Raw genomic sequence first — 20,976 nt, 5'->3', positions numbered from 1 at the left:
TCATCACATCTCATCCCTCCGTTTCTCTCTCTGAGATGTGTAGAATGTTTTCATCAGCTGTTACTAAGAAGGGCTGCTGGCTGCTGGCTCATACAACCATCCAGTAACCATGAGCATGCAGGGAATATAATTCACCTGGTGGTGGCTCTTCAAGTAACACAGAGCTACTCATAAGGCAAAAACAAAACACTCTCAGCAGACCACTCAGGGACAACCAGAGAGTGAAAACTAAACGGGTGACTGTCAGCCAGGCTGGCCCGCTTTAAACTCCCAGAAATATTCCCAACAACCATGGATCTTTCCTGTGGGGCTTGGGGAGAACACTTTGAAACAATACGACCTGGACAGTTGTTGCTCTGGTCTCCGTGGTGCTGTGGTGGTGGTCCATCACTACGAGGAACGAGCTGCTCTTTGTCAATCCTATTCTTTAGTGGACCATCTGTCTGACTGATTAGGCTGTCAATGAGGAGACAGAAAGGCTAGTCACAGGGAAGACGAGATGGGGGTTCCTGTTCAGTCTCCTACCTGCCCTGAAACTAGAACAGAAAATCAAAGAGCAAGCTTGTGACTACCTAGCATGACAAAAACCACTGCATGTGTACATTTCATAACAAAATGCCTGTTGGAATTTATAAATATCCTTTTTGAGAGATGAGATGTCTGTTTTCCTCATTACTAGGTAAGGTCCTTTGAGACTTGAATCAAATTCATTATCCATGTTGTATTCACCAGAAAAGACAATACTGGAGAAGGCTGCTGTTTGTGAATCCATCTGGAAGACTGTTCTATTGTGAGTGAATAGAACAATGGATATCAATATGAGGTCTACAGTATAGGGATGGAATATTATGTCAAGAGCCAAGCACAATTCATAGCATGAGAGGTACAGACAACGTATCATAGCATGAGAGGTACAGACAACGTATCATAGCATGAGAAGTACAGACAATGTATCATAGCATGAGAGGCACAGACAATGTATCATAGCATGAAAATGTGTTATCATGTCACTCTAAGCAAATAGATAAAACCCTGCACATGTTGGATTATGTTTTGACCCATAATGATGATGATACCATTACACTATACCGAACAGATTTTCCTACAAAACAATAATGACTTCTTGAAGAGCATTCCTTCGAATATGAATGTTCTGTATGTGAGTGGTTTGGAATTGGAATACACTTAAGTAGGTTATGTCCCGCAACAGTATGGCGGCTCTGAATGCAGAGGCTTTTCCCAAATGGCACCCTATTCCCTATATAGAGCACTACTTTTGACCAGAGCCCTACGGGCCCTGGTCATACGGTGTGCACTATATAGCGAATAGAGTGCCATTTGCGGCGCAGACAGGCTCTGCCCCCCTCTGAGTCCCCCTCCCTGTATTCTCCTAAATGGGAACATACTGTCTTGCTAATGAGAGATGATGAAGAGATGAACATATGGTGACAGTGTGAGAAGGTAGTGTGCAGCCAGAGATACGGAAAAGATGCATAAAAATGTATCCTGTTACAAGATACTCTGAAGACCAATGTATCAAACTAAGATACAAAATACTTCTGCAAAGTATTGTATTAATATAAAATACAGGTATATTGAGGTAAAATACATTTGCAAGTACACACCTTCACTACGGTTTTTACTTTACCTTCTATAATGGTATTTCAATGTTTGTTTTGTTAAATGTGATATGCACCTCCGGCTTGTGTAATGTCCGTTTTTATGGTTTACTCCTTTTGCAACTTGAGTCATCTTTGCATGCTATAGTAAAAATAAAGGAAAACCCTTGAATGAGTAGGTGTTCTAAAACTTTTGACCGTTAGGGTATATATATTTATTATTTAAAAATATATATGTTTTTAAATTCAATACAGCAATATGAGTATTGAGTAATGAGTAAATATATGTAAAATATTTACATTTTTGTCATTTAGCAGATGCTCTTATCCACAGCAACTTACAGTAAGTGCGTTCATCTTAAGATATTGTAACGTGTACGCTAATAATTGGGAAGCAGGTACAGGGAGTGAATTTAGTAAATAAACGAACATGGAACAAAACAAGAAACACGAGTAGCGTACAAACATGAAACACAGGAACAGAAACAATAACGCCTGAGGAAAGAACCAAAGGGAGTGACGGATATAGGGGAGACAATCAGGAAGGTGATGGAGTCCAGGTGAGTCTCATGAAGCGCAGGTGCGCGTAACGATGGTGGCAGGTGTGCTAATAAAACAACCGGCGACGTTGAGCACCGGAGAGGGGGAGCGGGAGTAAACATCACAGATACAGTATATTGGCAATATACCACAAACCCCCAAGGTGCATTATTACTGTTATAAACTGGTTACCATCGTAATTAGATCAGTAAAAATAAATGTTTTGTCAAACCCGTGGTATACGGTCTGATATACCATGGCTGTCAGTAAATCAACATCCAGGGCTCGAACCAGCCCGTTTTTAATAAAAAATAACTGCAATTTTTCTGGCTGGCAAATAGCTTTTGTGTCAGAGTGTGCGCAACTGGTCGAAGGAAGTCAGGTGCAGGAGAGCAGAGATGAGTGAACAGGCACACTTTATTCAGGCCGAGGAAAACAGCCGGACGCAACACTCTGGCCCAAAGAAAAAAGCGAATGCGCACAAATTACACACGTAGGTACAAATAACAAACCCACGGGTTACAACAATACCCCGCGATGGCTAGAAGACCGGTGACTTCCACCGCTGAACACAGCCCGAGCAAGGAGAGGGACCGACTTCGGCGGGAGTCGTGACATTTTGACCAACAAATCAGTCCCCCAAAATGTTGAAATCCCAATGTGGCCCTCGAGCCAAAATGATTTCCCAGCCCTGATCTATGTGGTGATTCAAATACCTTTACTATTGAAGGTAATTTCAAGTATTTTCAGTTATCCTTTTCATTCTGCTTCATTCACTTAAAAGAGCTGGTTCCGAACAGCTCCACTTTCAGTAGCCACGATTTTGTTAAATAGACATGAGGGGGGCTCTGATTGGTCTCTGCCTGGGGCCTCCAAGTCACTAATTCGGCCCTGCGATCACTCACCCTGACCTCACACATCTCAGAGGAAATGAAAAGACTTGGAGAGCAGGCACTGTGTATAAGCGATCAAGTTGCCTATACAGTTGCCTGTTGGTATGTGTGGGCGATGCGCACCGCAGAAGACAGAAAAGAGCTCTCTCACACACAGACACACACAGACACACACAGACAGACACACACACACACACACACACCATGTTGTCATGACAAAGTGAAAGCGAGAGAACAGGAGAAAATAAAGGCAGCTGAATCCTGGAGAGGAGGACATGTTCCATGTTCCACTAGAAAGATATATAGATAATGACTCGGCTCATGAACACCAAACCAAACAAACAGTGAATAGCCCATCCAGATAGATATGAAGCCATGCCAAGCACTAAGCATGGGATACATGTATATCACTCCCACTTACATGCATCACATGTGTTCTGCTGCTACACTGTCTGTCTCTTCAGCACGTACTGTACATGTCCGTACTATAATGCTACTGTCTGTTTCTTCAGCACGTACAGTACCAGTCACAAGTTTGGACACACCTACTCATTGAAGGGTTTTCTTTATTTTTACTATTTTCTACATTGTAGAATAATAGTGAAGACATAAACTATGAAATAACACATATGGAATCATGTAGTAACCAAAAACGTGTTAAACAAATCAAAAACATTTTAGATTTTAGATTTCATCAAAGTAGCCACCCTTTGCCTTGATGACAACTTTTCACACTCTTGGCATTCTCTCAACCAGCTTCACGAGGAATGCTTTTCCAACATTCTTGAAGGATTCCCACATATGCTGAGCACTTGTTGGCTGCTTTTCCTACACTCTGACATCCAACTCATCCCGAACCATCCCAATTGGGTTGAGGTCGGGTGATTGTGGAGGCCAGGTCATGATGCAGCACTTCATCACTCTCTTTGTCAAATAGCCCTTACACAGCCTGGAGGTGTGTTTTAGGTCATTGTCTGGTTGAAAAACAAATGATAGTCCCACTAATTTCAAACCAGATGGGATGGCGTATTGCTGCAGAATCCTGTGGTAGCCATGCTAGTTAAGTGTGCCTTGAATTCTAAATAAATCACAGACCGTGTAACCAGCAAAGCACCCCCACACACCATCACACCTCCTCCTCCATGCTTCACGGTGGGAACCACACATGCAGAGATCATCTGTTCACTTACTCAGCGTCTCACAAAACATGCCATTTGGAGTCATCAGACAAAAGGTAACACGACTCAGGACAATACCCGGATGCGACACAGGAGGCAGACAGTTAGAATCTCAGATGTTTATTACAAATCAGGGGGCAGGCAAACGGCAGGTCCGGGGCAGGCAGAGGTCAGTATTCCAAGGCAGCGTCAAACAGGGACAGAATGGCAGGCAGGCTCAGGGTCAGGGCTGGCAGAGGTTGGTAATCTAAGACAGCATCAAACAGGGACAGAACGGCAGGCAGGCTCAGGGTCAGGGCTGGCAGAGGTCGGTAATCTAAGACAGCATCAAACAGGGACAGAACGGCAGGCAGGCTCACAGTCAGGACTGGCAGAGGTCAGTATTCCAAGGCAGCGTCAAACAGGGACAGAATGGCAGGCAGGCTCAGGGTCAGGGCTGGCAGAGGTTGGTAATCTAAGACAGCATCAAACAGGGACAGAACGGCAGGCAGGCTCAGGGTCAGGGCTGGCAGAGGTCGGTAATCTAAGACAGCATCAAACAGGGACAGAACGGCAGGCAGGCTCAGGGTCAGGGAAGGCAGAATGGTCAGAATCTGGGGGGACTAGAAACCAGAAACTAGAGATACTGGAATACGGGAAAATACGCTGGTAATACTTGATCAGACGAACTGGCAACAGACCAACAGAAAACGCAGGTATAAGTACACAGGGAATAATACGTGAAAATGGGAGATACCTGGTGGGGGGTGGAGACAACCACAAGAACAGTGAAACAGATCAGGGTGTGACAAAAGGACAGATTTCCACCAGTCTAATGGCCCAAGCAAGTCTCTTCTTATTATTGGTGTCCATTAGTAGCGGTTTCATTGCAGCAAATCAACCATGAAGGCCTGATTCCCATAGTCTCCTCTGAACAGTAGATGTTGAGATGTGTCTGTTACTTGAACTCTGGGAAGCATTTATTTAGGCTGCAATCTGAGGCTGGTACCTCTAACTTATTCTCTGCAGCAGAGGTAACTCTGGCTCTTCCATTCCTGTGGCGGTCGTCATGAGAGCCTGTTTCATCATAGCACTTGATGGTTTTTGCGACTGTAGTGCTTGACATTTCCGTATTGACTGACATTCATGTCTTAAAGTAATGATGGACTATCGTTTCTCTTATTTGAGCTGTTCTTGCCATAATATGGATTTGATCTTTTACCAAATAGGGCTATCTTCTGTATACCACCCCTACCTTGTCCCAACACAACTGACTGGCTCAAACGCATTAAGAAGGAAATAAATTCTACAGATTAACTTTAAACAAAGCACACCTGTTAATTGAAATGCATTCCAGGTGACTACCTCATGAAGCTGGTTGAGAGAAAGATGTCATCAAGGCAAAGGGTGGCTACTTTGAAGAATCTCAAATATATTTGTTTAACACTTTTTTGATTTCTACAAACTTTTGACTGATACTGTACATGTCTGTACTGTAATGCTACTGTCTGTCTCTTCAACACGTACATGTCAGTACTGTAATGCTACCGTCTGTCTCTTCAACACGTACATGTCTGTACTGTAATGCTACCGTCTGTCTCTTCAACACGTACATGTCTGTACTGTACTGCGATTGTTTCAGCAGAGGTGAAGCAAAAGTCCAGATAGAGTACTGTTGTATTTGTGCCATGATTTATGGCATTTACAAACAGTGTGGATGACTATAGACTCTAGACACAAACAGTAATTCTCTCACACTGTAGAATGCACTGTGCTGTTACTACCTATAGACCCTGTGTAGTGCTGTTACTACCTATAGACCATGTGTAGTGCTGTTACTACCTATAGACCATGTGTAGTGCTGTTACTACCATTAGACCATGTGAAGCACAGTTACTACCTATAGACCATGTGTAATGCTGTTACTACCTATAGACCATGTGTAGTGCTCTTATTATCATTAGACCATGTGAAGCACAGTTACTACCTATAGACCATGTGTAGTGCTGTTACTACCATTAGACCATGTGTAGTGCTGCTACTACCTATAGACCATGTGTAGTGCTGTTACTACCATTAGACCATGTGAAGCACAGTTACTACCTATAGACCATGTGTAATGCTGTTACTACCTATAGACCATGTGTAGTGCTCTTATTATCATTAGACCATGTGAAGCACAGTTACTACCTATAGACCATGTGTAGTGCTGTTACTACCATTAGACCATGTGTAGTGCTGCTACTACCTATAGACCATGTGTAGTGCTGTTACTACCATTAGACCATGTGTAGTGCTGTTACTACCATTAGACCATGTGTAATGCTGTTACTACCTATAGACCACGTGTAGTGCTGTTACTACCTATAGACCATGTGTAGTGCTGTTACTACCTATAGACCATGTGTAGTGCTGTTACTAACGTTAGACCATATGTAATGCTGTTACTACCTTATGACCATGTGTAATGCTGTTACTACCTATAGACCCTGTGTAGTGCTGTTACTACCTATAGACCCTGTGTAGTGCTGTTACTACCTATAGACCCTGTGTAGTGCTGTTACTACCTATAGATCCTGTGTAGTGCTCTTATTATCATTAGACCATGTGAAGCACAGTTACTACCTATAGACCATGTGTAATGCTGTTACTACCTATAGACCATGTGTAGTGCTGTTACTACCGTTAGACCATGTGTAGTGCTGCTACTACCTATAGACCATGTATAATGCTGTTACTACCTATAGACCACGTGTAGTCCTCTTATTATCATTAGACCATGTGAAGCACAGTTACTACCTATAGACCATGTGTAGTGCTGTTACTACCTATATACCATGTGTAGTGCTCTTATTATCATTAGACCATGTGAAGCACAGTTACTACCTATAGACCATGTGTAGTGCTGTTACTACCTATAGACCATGTGTAGTGCTGTTACTACCATTAGACCATGTGTAGTGCTGCTACTACCTATAGACCACGTGTAGTGCTGCTACTACCTATAGACCATGTGTAGTGCTGTTACTACCTATAGACCATGTGTAGTGCTCTTATTATCATTAGACCATGTGAAGCACAGTTACTACCTATAGACCATGTGTAGTGCTGTTACTACCTATAGACCATGTGTAGTGCTGTTACTACCTATAGACCATGTGTAGTGCTCTTATTATCAGTAGACCATGTGAAGCACAGTTACTACCTATAGACCATGTGTAGTGCTGTTACTAACTATAGACCATGTGTAATGCTGTTACTACCTATAGACCATGTGTAGTGCTGTTACTACCATTAGACTATGTGTAGTGCTGTTACTACCATTAGACCATGTGTAGTGCTGTTACTACCTATAGACCATGTGTAGTGCTGTTACTACCTATAGACCATGTGTAGTGCTGTTACTACCATTAGACCATGTGTAGTGCTGCTACTACCTATAGACCACGTGTAGTGCTGCTACTACCTATAGAACATGTGTAGTGCTGTTACTACCTATAGACCATGTGTAGTGCTCTTATTATCATTAGACCATGTGAAGCACAGTTACTACCTATAGACCATGTGTAGTGCTGTTACTACCTATAGACCATGTGTAGTGCTGTTACTACCTATAGACCATGTGTAGTGCTCTTATTATCATTAGACCATGTGAAGCAAAGTTACTACCTATAGACCATGTGTAGTGCTGTTACTAACTATAGACCATGTGTAATGCTGTTACTAACGTTAGACCATATGTAATGCTGTTACTACCTATAGACCCTGTGTAATGCTGTTACTACCTATAGACCATGTGTAGTGCTGTTACTACCTATAGACCATGTGTAGTGCTTTTACTACCTATAGACCCTGTGTAATGCTGTTACTACCTATAGACCATGTGTAGTGCTGCTACTACCTATAGACCATGTGTAGTGCTTTTACTACCTATAGACCCTGTGTAATGCTGTTACTACCTATAGACCATGTGTAGTGCTGCTACTACCTATAGACCATGTGTAGTGCTGCTACTACCTATAGACCATATGTAATGCTGTTACTACCTATAGACCATATGTAATGCTGTTACTACCTATAGACCATGTGTAATGCTGCTACTACCTATAGACCATGTGTAGTGCTGCTACTACCTATAGACCATGTGTAGTGCTGTTACTACCATTAGACCATGTGTAATGCTGCTACTACCTATAGACCATGTGTAGTGCTGCTACTACCTATAGACCATGTGTAGTGCTGCTACTACCTATAGACCATGTGTAGTGCTGCTACTACCTATAGACCATGTGTAGTGCTGCTACTACCTATAGACCATATGTAATGCTGTTACTACCTATAGACCATGTGTAATGCTGCTACTACCTATAGACCATGTGTAGTGCTGCTACTACCTATAGACCATGTGTAGTGCTGCTACTACCTATAGACCATGTGTAGTGCTGCTACTACCTATAGACCATATGTAATGCTGTTACTACCTATAGACCATGTGTAGTGCTGTTACCTCCTTATGACTATGTGTAGTGCTGTTACTACCTATAGACCCTGTGTAGTGCTGTTACTACCTTATGACTATGTGTAGTGCTGTTACTACCTATAGACCATTTGTAATGCTGTTACTACCTATAGACCATGTGTAGTGCTGTTACTACCTATAGACCATGTGTAGTGCTGTTACTACCATTAGACCATGTGTAGTGCTGTTACTACCATTAGACCATGTGTAGCACAGTTACTACCTATAGACCATGTGTAATGCTGTTACTACCTATAGACCATGTGTAGTGCTGTTACTACCTATAGACCATGTGTAATGCTGTTACTACCTATAGACCATGTGTAGTGCTGTTACTACCATTAGACCATGTGTAGCACAGTTACTACCTATAGACCATGTGTAATGCTGTTACTACCTATAGACCATGTGTAGTGCTGTTACTACCATTAGACCATGTGTAGTGCTGTTACTACCTATAGACCATGTGTAGTGCTGTTACTACCTATAGACCATGTGTAATGCTGCTACTACCTATAGACCACGTGTAGTGCTGTTACTACCTATAGACCATGTGTAATGCTGTTACTACCTATAGACCATGTGTAATGCTGTTACTACCTATAGACCATGTGTAGTGCTGTTACTACCTATAGACCATGTGTAATGCTGTTACTACCTATAGACCATGTGTAATGCTGTTACTACCTATAGACCATGTGTAGTGCTGTTACTACCTATAGACCATGTGTAATGCTGTTACTACCTATAGACCATATGTAATGCTGTTACTACCTATAGACCATGTGTAGTGCTGTTACTACCTATAGACCATATGTAATTCTGTTACTACCTATACAGACCATGTGTTGTGCTGTTACTACCATTAGACCACGTGTGGTGCTTCTACTACCTATAGACCATGTGTAGTGCTGTTACTACCTATAGACCATGTGTAGTGCTGTTACTACCTATAGACCATGTGTTGTGCTGTTACTACCATTAGACCATGTGTAGTGCTGTTACTACCATTAGACCATGTGAAGCACAGTTACTACCTATAGACCATGTGTAGTGCTGTTACTACCTATCGACCATGTGTAGTGCTGTTACTACCTATAGACCATGTGTAGTGCTGTTACTACCTATAGACCATATGTAATGTAGCTACTACCTATAGACCATATGTAATGCTGTTACTAACTATAGACCATGTGTAGTGCTGTTACTACCTATAGACCATGTGTAATGCTGTTACTACCTATAGACCATGTGTAGTGCTGTTACTACCATTAGACCATGTGTAGTGCTGCTACTACCTATAGACCCTGTGTAGTGCTGTTACTACCTATAGACCATGTGTAGTGCTGTTACTACCTATAGACCATGTGTAGTGCTGTTACTACCTATAGACCATGTGTAGTGCTGTTACTACCTATAGACCATGTGTAATGTAGCTACTACCTATAGACCATATGTAATGCTACTACAACCTATAGACCATATGCATGTGTAGTGCTTTTACTACCTATAGACCATGTGTAGTGCTGTTACTACCTATTGACCACATGAATGTGTAGTGCTTTTAGTTGGAAGGCTTCCACTGGGCCAATTCATCATGCTGATTGACAGGCTGACAGCTGTCACTCTTACAGTTGATTCTCTCTCTGTGTGTTTGTGTGTGTGTGTGTGTGTGTGTGTGTGTGTGTGTGTGTGTGTGTGCGTGCGTGCGTGCGTGCGTGTGTGTGTGTGTGTACATTCATGTTCATCTCCTGGATTTTCTGCAATGTAGATTAGACACAGACCAGAAGTCATTATAGAACCATCCTATACAGTGGTACACTGTGGAAATGGAAGTCATTATTTAACCATCCTATACAGTGGTACACAGTGGAAATGGAAGTCATTATTTAACCATCCTATACAGTGGTACACAGTGGATATGGAAGTCATTATTGAACCATCCTATACAGTGGTACACAGTGGAAATGGAAGTCATTATTGAACCATCCTATACAGTGGTACACAGTGGAAATGGAAGTCATTATTGAACCATCCTATACAGTGGTACACAGTGGAAATGGAAGTCATTATTTAACCATCCTATACAGTGGTACACAGTGGATATGGAAGTCATTATTGAACCATTCTATACAGTGGTACACAGTGGAAATGGAAGTCATTATTTAACCATCCTATACAGTGGTACACAGTGGAAATGGAAGTCGTTATTGAACCATCCTATACAGTGGTACACAGTGGAAATGGAAGTCATTATTTAACCATCCTATACAGTGGTACACAGTGGAAATGGAAGTCATTATTTAACCATCCTATACAGTGGTACACAGTGGAAATGGAAGTCATTATTGAACCATCCTATACAGTGGTACACAGTGGAAATGGAAGTCATTATTGAACCATCCTATACAGTGGTACACAGTGGAAATGGAAGTCATTATTTAACCATCCTATACAGTGGTACACAGTGGATATGGAAGTCATTATTGAACCATTCTATACAGTGGTACACAGTGGAAATGGAAGTCATTATTTAACCATCCTATACAGTGGTAAACAGTGGAAATGGAAGTCGTTATTGAACCATCCTATACAGTGGTACACAGTGGAAATGGAAGTCATTATTTAACCATCCTATACAGTGGTACACAGTGGAAATGGAAGTCATTATTTAACCATCCTATACAGTGGTACACAGTGGAAATGGAAGTCATTATTGAACCATCCTATATAGTGGTACACAGTGGATATGGAAGTCATTATTGAACCATCCTATACAGTGGTACACAGTGGATATGGAAGTCATTATTGAACCATCCTATACAGTGGTACACAGTGGAAATGGAAGTCATTATTTAACCATCCTATACAGTGGTACACAGTGGAAATGGAAGTCATTATTGAACCATCCTATACAGTGGTACACAGTGGAAATGGAAGTCATTATTGAACCATCCTATACAGTGGTACACAGTGGAAATGGAAGTCATTATTGAACCATCCTATACAGTGGTACCCAGTGGATATGGAAGTCATTATTGAACCATCCTATACAGTGGTACACAGTGGAAATGGAAGTCATTATTTAACCATCCTATACAGTGGTACACAGTGGAAATGGAAGTAATTATTGAACCATCCTATACAGTGGTACACAGTGGATATGGAAGTCATTATTGAACCATCCTATACAGTGGTACACAGTGTATATGGAAGTCATTATTGAACCATCCTATACAGGTACACAGTGGATATGGAAGTCATTATTGAACCATCCTATACAGTGGTACACAGTGGATATGGAAGTCATTATTGAACCATCCTATACAGTGGTACACAGTGGATATGGAAGTCGTTATTGAACCATCCTATACAGTGGTACACAGTGGATATGGAAGTCGTTACTGAACCATCCTATACAGTAGTACACAGTGGAAATGGAAGTCATTATTGTACCATCCTATACAGTGGTACACAGTGGATATGGAAGTCATTATTGAACCATCCTATACAGTGGTACACAGTGGATATGGAAGTCATTATTGAACCATCCTATACAGTGGTACACAGTGGATATGGAAGTCGTTATTGAACCATCCTATACAGTGGTACACAGTGGAAATGGAAGTCATTATTTAACCATCCTATACAGTGGTACACAGTGGAAATGGAAGTCATTATTTAACCATCCTATACAGTGGTACACAGTGGAAATGGAAGTCGTTATTGAACCATCCTATACAGTGGTACACAGTGGAAATGGAAGTCGTTATTGAACCATCCTATACAGTGGTACACAGTGGAAATGGAAGTCATTATTGAACCATCCTATACAGTGGTACACAGTGGAAATGGAAGTCATTATTGAACCATCCTATACAGTGGTACACAGTGGAAATTGAAGTCATTATTGAACCATCCTATACAGTGGTACACAGTGGAAATGGAAGTCATTATTGAACCATCCTATACAGTGGTACACAGTGGAAATGGAAGTCATTATTGAACCATCCTATACAGTGGTACACAGTGGAAATGGAAGTCATTATTTAACCATCCTATACAGTGGTACACAGTGGATATGGAAGTCGTTATTGAACCATCCTATACAGTGGTACACAGTGGATATGGAAGTCATTATTTAACCATCCTATACAGTGGTACACAGTGGAAATGGAAGTCATTATTTAACCATCCTATACAGTGGTACACAGTGGATATGGAAGTCGTTATTGAACCATCCTATACAGTGGTACACAGTGGATATGGAAGTCGTTACTGAACCATCCTATACAGTGGTACACAGTGGAAATGGAAGTCGTTATTGAACCATCCTATACAGTGCCGCTCCCCCTCCCTGGCACTCCACGGCGCCAGGCTCCCCTGCATTACGCACTCCTGCCACCATCAGTACGCATACCTGCCTTTCCCCGTCACGCGCATCAACGTTTATTACCTCCCCAATATTTGTCAGTTCCGCATCTCTGTTCCCCGCTTCTGCATTGATTGACGAATGTCGTTGTTTTGCCCGTGTGCTGATTCTGTGCCTGTCTTGTTTCATGTCTGTTCCTTATTAAATGTTGACTCCCTGTACCTGCTTCTCATCTCCAGCGTCGGTCCTTACAGCCGTAAGTAAATAAGACAACTTCTGTAAGTAAATAAAACAACTTCTGTAAGTAACTAAGACCGCTGCCGTGATTAAATAGGACCGCTGTCGTAAGTAAATAAGACCGCTGCCGTGATTAAATAGGACCGCTGTCATAAGTAAATAGGGCCGCTGCCATGAATAAATAAGACCGATGTCGTAAGTAAATAAGACCGCTGTCATGAATAAATAAGACCGCTCTCATAAGTAAATAAGGCCGCTGTCATAAATAAATAAGACCGCTCTCATAAGTAAATAAGACTGCTGCCGTAACTGAAGAAGACTTTACAGAACAAGTTTGAAAACTGTATTTTGTTTTTAAATTATTTTGTAAATTGGAAACGGTAGAATTATGTTATGGATTTATCAGAATTGTATGGGATGGTCTGCTCAATCCAATATTACAACCAATTGATTACATTATTACCCCAAAAATCAAAGAGGCAGGTGGCAGCGGGAGGAGGCAGGGAACTGGTCTGTCTGCCCAATATAAAGGATCAAAACTGGCGGTGGAATAAAAATAGCATAAATAGGAAAGTATACCAGTTTCATTTGAGGACCAGGATGTTGACAACTGTGCCATACAGATTGAAAAATAGTTGGAAAGAGATATTTGATCTACCGATTCAATGGTACAGGGTGTGTGAGTTGATATATAAAACAACGCAAGATTCAAGACTTCTTGCTTTTCAGCTAAAATTATTGTGAAGAGTTCTTGCCACCAACAAAATGTTGAATGTTTGGGGCATTCAATCATCGCAGCTCTGTAGATTTTGTTGTGAGGATACAGCATCAATAGACCATTTGTTTTGGTATTGCCCTCAGGTAGCCTGTTTCTGGTCTCAGGTTCAGGAATGGCTGGAAAAGCATAACATTAATCTAAAATGTACCCTAGAAATAGTACTGTTAGGAGATCTGGAGAGACCTGGTCAGTCAATTACTAATACACGAATACTCCTAGTAAAATTATTTATTTTAAATTTGCAATCTGTGGATTCTATTAAATTAGATAGATTGAAATTGTATGTTAAACATCACAGCGCAGTTGAAAGATATATGGTGCATAGAAATCCGAAGAGGGTGGCCAGCAGAGATAGGTGGGACGGGCTGATGTTTGTACACATGCATATACACACACTCTCCTTCAAACACACACTTGTGCACTTACATGGACACACACACACACACACACACACATACTCATGCGTCTTGGGGATCCCGAGTGACGCAGCGGTCTAAGGTACTGCATGTCAGTGCTTGATGCGTCACTACAGACACCCTGGTTTGAATCCAGGCTGTATCACAACTGGCCGAGATTGGGATTCCCATAGGGCGGTGCACAATAGGTCGAGCATCATCCGGGTTTGGCCAGTGTAGGCCGTCATTGTAAATAAGAATTTGTTCTTTAAAAAAGTATGTATATTTTACCCCCTTTTTTACCCCAATTTCGTGGTATCCAATTGTTAGTAATTCTATCTTCTCTCATCGCTACAAGGCTCGGAAGGGACGAAGGTCGAAAGCCATGCGTCCTCGGTTGTGTTTCCGAGGACGCATGGCTTTCGACCTTCGTCCCTTCCGAGCGATGAGAGAAGATAGAATTACTAACAATTGGATACCACGAAATTGGGGTAAAAAAGGGGGTAAAATATACATACTTTTTTAAAGAACAAATTCTTATTTACAATGACGGCCTACACTGGCCAAACCCGGATGATGCTCGACCTAGCTGCACTGCTTCTTAACACAGCACGCATCCAACCCAGAAGCCAGCCACACCAATGTGTCGGAGGAAACACAGGAGTCACACCGGCCAAACCCTCCCTAACCCTGACGACGTTAGGCCAATTGTGCGTCGCCCCACAGACCTCCAGGTCGCGGCCGGCTGCGACAGAGCCTTGGCGCGAACCCAGAGTCTCTGGTGGCACAGCTAGCACTGCGATTCAGTGCCCTAGACCACTGTGCCACCCGGGAGGCTAAGAATTTGTTCTTAACTGACGTGCTAGTTAAATAAATGTAAAAATAATAATAATAATAGTCTTGGTGGTTGGGAGCTTGGGCTGATGGCTGGTTCGGGTTCCTGTTTTTGACCTTGTGGGAGATCTGTCGACGTGCCCTTGAGCAGTGGGTCACTCTGTGGGTCACTCTGGATGGGAGTCTGTTAGATGATTGAATGTAATGTAAATGTTGAACGGCTTCACTGCAAGTAGATTGTATGTTTTAAGTAAATAATACCACTGCAACAAATAAATAAGACCGCTGGTGTAAGTAAATAATACTGCTACCCTAGTAAAAAATTCTGCTGTAAGTAAATAAGACCGTTGCCGTAAGTAAATAAGACCACTGCCATAAGATATTATCACTGCTGCCGTAAGTTATTAAGACCGCTGCCGTAAGTAAATAAGACTGCTGGTTTAAGTAAATAAGACCGCTGCAGTAAGTAAATAAGACTGCTGCTGCGCGTAAATAAGTCCGCTGCTGCACGTAAATAGGACCGCCGCCGTACGCAAATAAGACCGCTGCTGTATGTAAATAAGACCGCTGCTGAATGTAAATCAGACCGCCGCTGCACGTAAATAAGACCGCTGCTGCACGTAAATAAGACCGCTGCTGCACATAAATAGGACATACTGCCGTACGCAAATAAGACCGCTGCTGCACGTAAATAAGACCGCTGCTGCACATAAATAGGACATACTGCCGTACGCAAATAAGACCGCTGCTGCACGTAAATAAGACCGCTGCTGCACGTAAATAAGACCGCTGCTGTATGTAAATAAGACCGCTGCTGCACGTGAATTAGACCGCTGCTGCACGTGAATTAGACAGCTGCTGCACGTAAATAAGACCACTGCCGTATGTAAATAAGACCGCTGCTGCACGTAAATACGACCGCTGCTGCACGTGAATTAGACCGCTGCTGCACGTAAATAAGACCACTGCCGTATGTAAATAAGACCGCTGACGTAAGTAAATAAGACTGCTGCTGCACGTAAATAAGACCGCTGCTGTATGTAAATAAGACCACTGCCGTATGTAAATAAGACCGCTGACGTAAGTAAATAAGACTGCTGCTGCACGTAAATAAGACCGCTGCTGCACGTAAATAAGACCACTGCCGTATGTAAATAAGACCGCTGACGTAAGTAAATAAGACCGCTGCTGCACGTAAATAAGACCGCTGCTGTATGTAAATAAGACCGCTGCTGCACGTGAATTAGACCGCTGCTGCACGTGAATTAGACAGCTGCTGCACGTAAATAAGACCACTGCCGTATGTAAATAAGACCGCTGCTGCACGTAAATACGACCGCTGCTGCACGTGAATTAGACCGCTGCTGCACGTAAATAAGACCGCTGCCATACGCAAATAAGACCGCTGACGTAAGTAAATAAGACTGCTGCTCTCTCCTCTCTATCGGGCAGCAGAGTGTTAAGTGCTCTGTAGAAGTCTCTGTTTGATTTTCTGACTGGCGTTTGACGAGGCTCCTGGGAGTCGGATGGGAATATGAATATGAGGACTGGGTAAATCCTCCCATCAGACAGACAAAGTTCTTTCCATACTGCTTTCTGTCTCATTCCCTCTTTCCCTCTTACTCTGTTATCTCTACTGTCTCTCTCTCTCCCCTACCTCTCTCAGTCTCTCTCTCAGTCTCTCTTTCGATCTCTTTCTCTCTATTTCAGTCTCTCTTGCACTCTCTCTCTCCCCTACCTCTCTCGGTCTCTCTCTTGGTCTCTCTCTATTTCGGTTTCCCTTTCGGTCACTCTCTCTCCCCTACCTCTCTCGTCTTTCTCTCGTCTCTCTCTCTCTAGGTCTCTCTCTCACTCAGCTCCTTCTCCCTCGCTTAATCGAGTAAGATGGAAATGCAATTAAAGTCAATCTCCAGTACAGTTTCAGGGTGAATTCAAATTAGTGCTTTCTCTTTTGTTTTTCTTCCTGTCTTTATCTCACAAGAAAAAAGTTACTACCATACCGGTCATGTACTTAGATGGCAAAAACATCAGTATTACCAATGGGTCATTATTTTGGCCCATGCTGGCTTGGTTATGATATAAGACGTGTATTGTAAAGTGAGAACAGCTGTCCATAGGTGTGTAATATGTCACCACAAGTGGCATAACTAATATTTTAGTGTTAGTGACGTGTAACTACAATGGACAAATGTCACTGTCTTGACGTATTCTAATGAGGCCATGTTGGAACCGAAGTCATCTAACATTACCCCATTTTGTGTTTTGTCTCTGCAGAAGGAGGTCAGATTAACAACAATGTGGGTCCAGGTCCCACCATGGGCCAACCACACCCCTACCCTGCTCTGAGCCAGCAACGACCTGGGAAGGAACTCAACAAGTACGCCTCTCTCAAGCTCGTGGGTGAGTGTCTGCTCAATCCGCTTTGTTCTGCTTTGTGTCTGTAGAGGCCTGGGTTCCAATAAGTAAGTTAGCCTTGTTCCAACCAGAACAGCCCAATGACTAAGCTTGATCAAATACCAATTCTATTTGTTATCATTGTGTACACATAACATTTCATGAAGGATTTCTGTATACTTCCCACATTCGCTGGAACTGAAGACCGATGGGTGTGATGGGTGTCATCAACCATAGTGCCCTTCCTTTTGTTACAGGTGACAGTTTTGATACTCATCACTGCATCCTGTATCAAAAGATTCGCTGGACTTCGCTAAAGACCCGTAGATCTCTACATTACTCCCTTTTTGTTCACAAGACCCTACTTCATAAACTTCTGTATAGACACGAGAGTTGCCTAACCCGTTCACAGGATTGGTTAACTCTTGATGTTCCTAGGGTCTCCCCTGAGCTACGTAAATATCCTTTTAGTTTTAATGCACCGTAGTGCTGGAACAAAATCCCAAATCAATTTCATCTTAATGTTGTGGTGCCGTTCGGGCAGTTTAAAGTGTTGATCGGGGAATTATTTGTGGACAAATGTAACTGCTGCTCTGGGTGATTTGTGATGTTTAACTTGTGCTTCCAATGACTGTTTTTTTGTATTTTTATGTTTATGTTGTTTATGTTTATGTTTATGTTTGTGTGGTATTGTGCAGGGCATATCTGAAAAAGAAACCTAGGTCTTAATATGTCTTCCCTGTTCAAATACAGGACTAATAAAAAGTATATAGAACTCTCACAGTCCCAATCAAAAGTAGAATCAACTTGTTTTGACATTGACATTCTTTACATTCCTGATGTAAATACTGATGTCATATTTTATCTGAATAGAGTCTAGTCCACTCTATTTTGTTATGTTAATACCATAATATCATACAAGCAAAGCAAGTCTTCTTCTTAAGTATGCGAAAGGCAGTTCCTTCAGAAACAAAATTATGGTATCCGTCTGGCTCTCTGTACTGCATAATCATAGTCGCTACCTCTGGAATAACACAACATCACAGGAATGCAGAATACTCACACCTCTCATTGGGATGTTAAATGCAGGAGAAAGCTAATAATTTTCAAAGCAATTCCCAATCCATCACTTCACTATTCAGTCCCTGACTAATTTTCAGCTTGGAAACAGATTGCTGTCATTGTTTACACAAAAGCAGTCCATTATGCTGGGGCTGTAAGAGAGAAGAGGAAGTATTTTTCTGTTTTGTGTGAATGTCGCACAGTTTATATAACCACTAGCAAGCCATTCAATCTGAGACAATTAAGAATGGGAAATGTTGACTGATTTGGCCCATATCTCCTGTGTTTGACTAATAAAGTGAACCAGATCTATCCAGCTAGGTATTAATGAGGCTATCTGTACTGGAGGAGGTCCAATGATACTGGAAAATAGTTTTGAGAGATTAGATTTGGTTTATCTCCTCCTCCCCCTCCTCTTCCTCCCCTCCCCCCTACTCCTCCACCAATTTATCTTCCCCCTCCTCTTCCTCCCCTCCCCTCCTCTCCATCCCTCTCCACCTCAAAGCATTTTTTCTTCTTCTCATCTTCACCTACCTGCTCCCCAGGATATCTGATTTAATTTCTGTAATAGAGGATCTCCCACCCACTGTATTCAGAGCCTCAGTGAAATCTTGTCATTCTAGAGGCACTTATTTTAATCTGCTTTAGAGAGCAATAGCGACACAGTCCCAAGAGGCCATCTCAATTTTCTGGAGTCATGAACTGATGTTATGACCATGGAGACGCACAACAACGATATGACTGTGGAAACGAACAACTACAAGGACAGCTGAGATAGAGAGAGAGGGAGAGCCTTCATTTGAGCTGTGTTATTGCATTTATCTGAACTTTCACTGAGCATTTTTTCTTCTCTCCTCCATATTGCTCGGGCCTTATTCCACTTATCAAAAGCGGCTCTTAAACGACAGTGTTGTTCTTGACTTGACTTTGATTCAATTCAGGAACAACTTACAGATCTTAAAATACTGTTAAATACAAGTAAAACCAAGCTCATGCTGTTCTCAAGGTCATGAAATGTTGACCCTGAGGACCTGCATATTTGCTCTATAAATTGAGCCCAAATTGAGCTTGTTTCTCGAAGTTGTCCTTCGTAACGCATATAGAAAATCTGACTAAGAAGCTAAGTTCCAAGATAATTTGTTTTTTATATAGAAATAAATCATGCCTCAGTATTGAAAATAGGTGAGAGATTATTCAAACAACGCTTCTCCCTGTATTGAATTTTGGTGATATTGTTTACATGCATGCGGCAACCTCTGTTTTAAACCCGTGGACACAGTCTACCATGCAGCAACACGTTTTGTCACAGGGGACAATTTTAGGACTCATTGTAGTCTGTGTAAAATGTGTGATGTACCTCTGTCTTTAAGAAGAGAGCTGCATTCTCTTTGATTTATTTACAATCTGACAGAAACTCTCTCTGTATGTAACATCATTAATTAAGATAAAAATCACAAGTTACCAAACCCTTTCAATGGAATGGATAACACGAGAGATCCCTCCAGTTTCCACAGATTTGGGAAAATCTGCATTTTGTTTTTTGCCCCAAATTTGTGGAACAATCTGCTAAGTTTACTGCAGTTAGATGTGCTGGTGCCAATCAGGCAGTTTACCTGATTGATTGAGGACCTCTATGTAGTTGAATGTGATTGCTTTTATTAAATGTTTATTTATTTTGTATTTATTTTTTATTGTAGTGAATTGTATTGTTTTCTACACATATGAATGTTGTTTTAATATTCAGTTTTTATTGTAATGTGTACAGGGTTCTCTTGTAAAATATATGTTCATCTCAATGTGACTCCCTGTTTAAATAAAGGTTAAATAACATTTGTATAAAATAGCATTCCCAACGGTAGCTACAGAATCCTCAATCTGAGAGCTGATAAGCCACACTTCTGTTAATCAATACCTGTCTTCACTGTCCCTAAATGAATCTCTGTATAAGGTCACACTGTTGGATTTTACAACCAGACATGGGAAATCTAACTAATAAAAGGGACCCAGTACCCAAAACTTAACCCTGAAGAAGGTTTGGTTATCTCTATCGTTCACTGGTGCAAATTATATTGCAATGCAAATGCATTTGTGTCTCACAACTCCACTGCCCCCATGCCATAGAGACCGACATTCTCAGATAGTATTGTAGCGTAATTGGAGTTGACACATCATTTAG

General features: G+C 41.8%; 1 protein-coding gene across 1 annotated transcript in view; it reads left to right on the top strand.

Annotated features, from left to right (window-relative positions):
- The window catches only part of LOC110502890 (protein shisa-9A-like), a 58,942-nt gene extending 40,877 nt beyond the window's left edge, over positions 1-18,065 (top strand). Inside the window, exons 3-4 of the mRNA XM_090217976.1 lie at positions 17,619-17,744; positions 18,037-18,065. Coding sequence (XP_090074102.1) covers positions 17,619-17,744; positions 18,037-18,065 — 155 coding nt within the window. The remainder of the gene's footprint in view (positions 1-17,618; positions 17,745-18,036) is intronic.
- Positions 18,066-20,976: the final 2,911 nt, after the last annotated feature.

This window comes from Oncorhynchus mykiss, chromosome 23 (assembly GCF_057628025.1).
Source record: "Oncorhynchus mykiss isolate SJ-2025 chromosome 23, ASM5762802v1, whole genome shotgun sequence".
In the NCBI taxonomy this organism is placed as follows: domain Eukaryota; kingdom Metazoa; phylum Chordata; class Actinopteri; order Salmoniformes; family Salmonidae; genus Oncorhynchus; species Oncorhynchus mykiss.
This window is presented reverse-complemented; position numbering and strand designations above follow the sequence as displayed.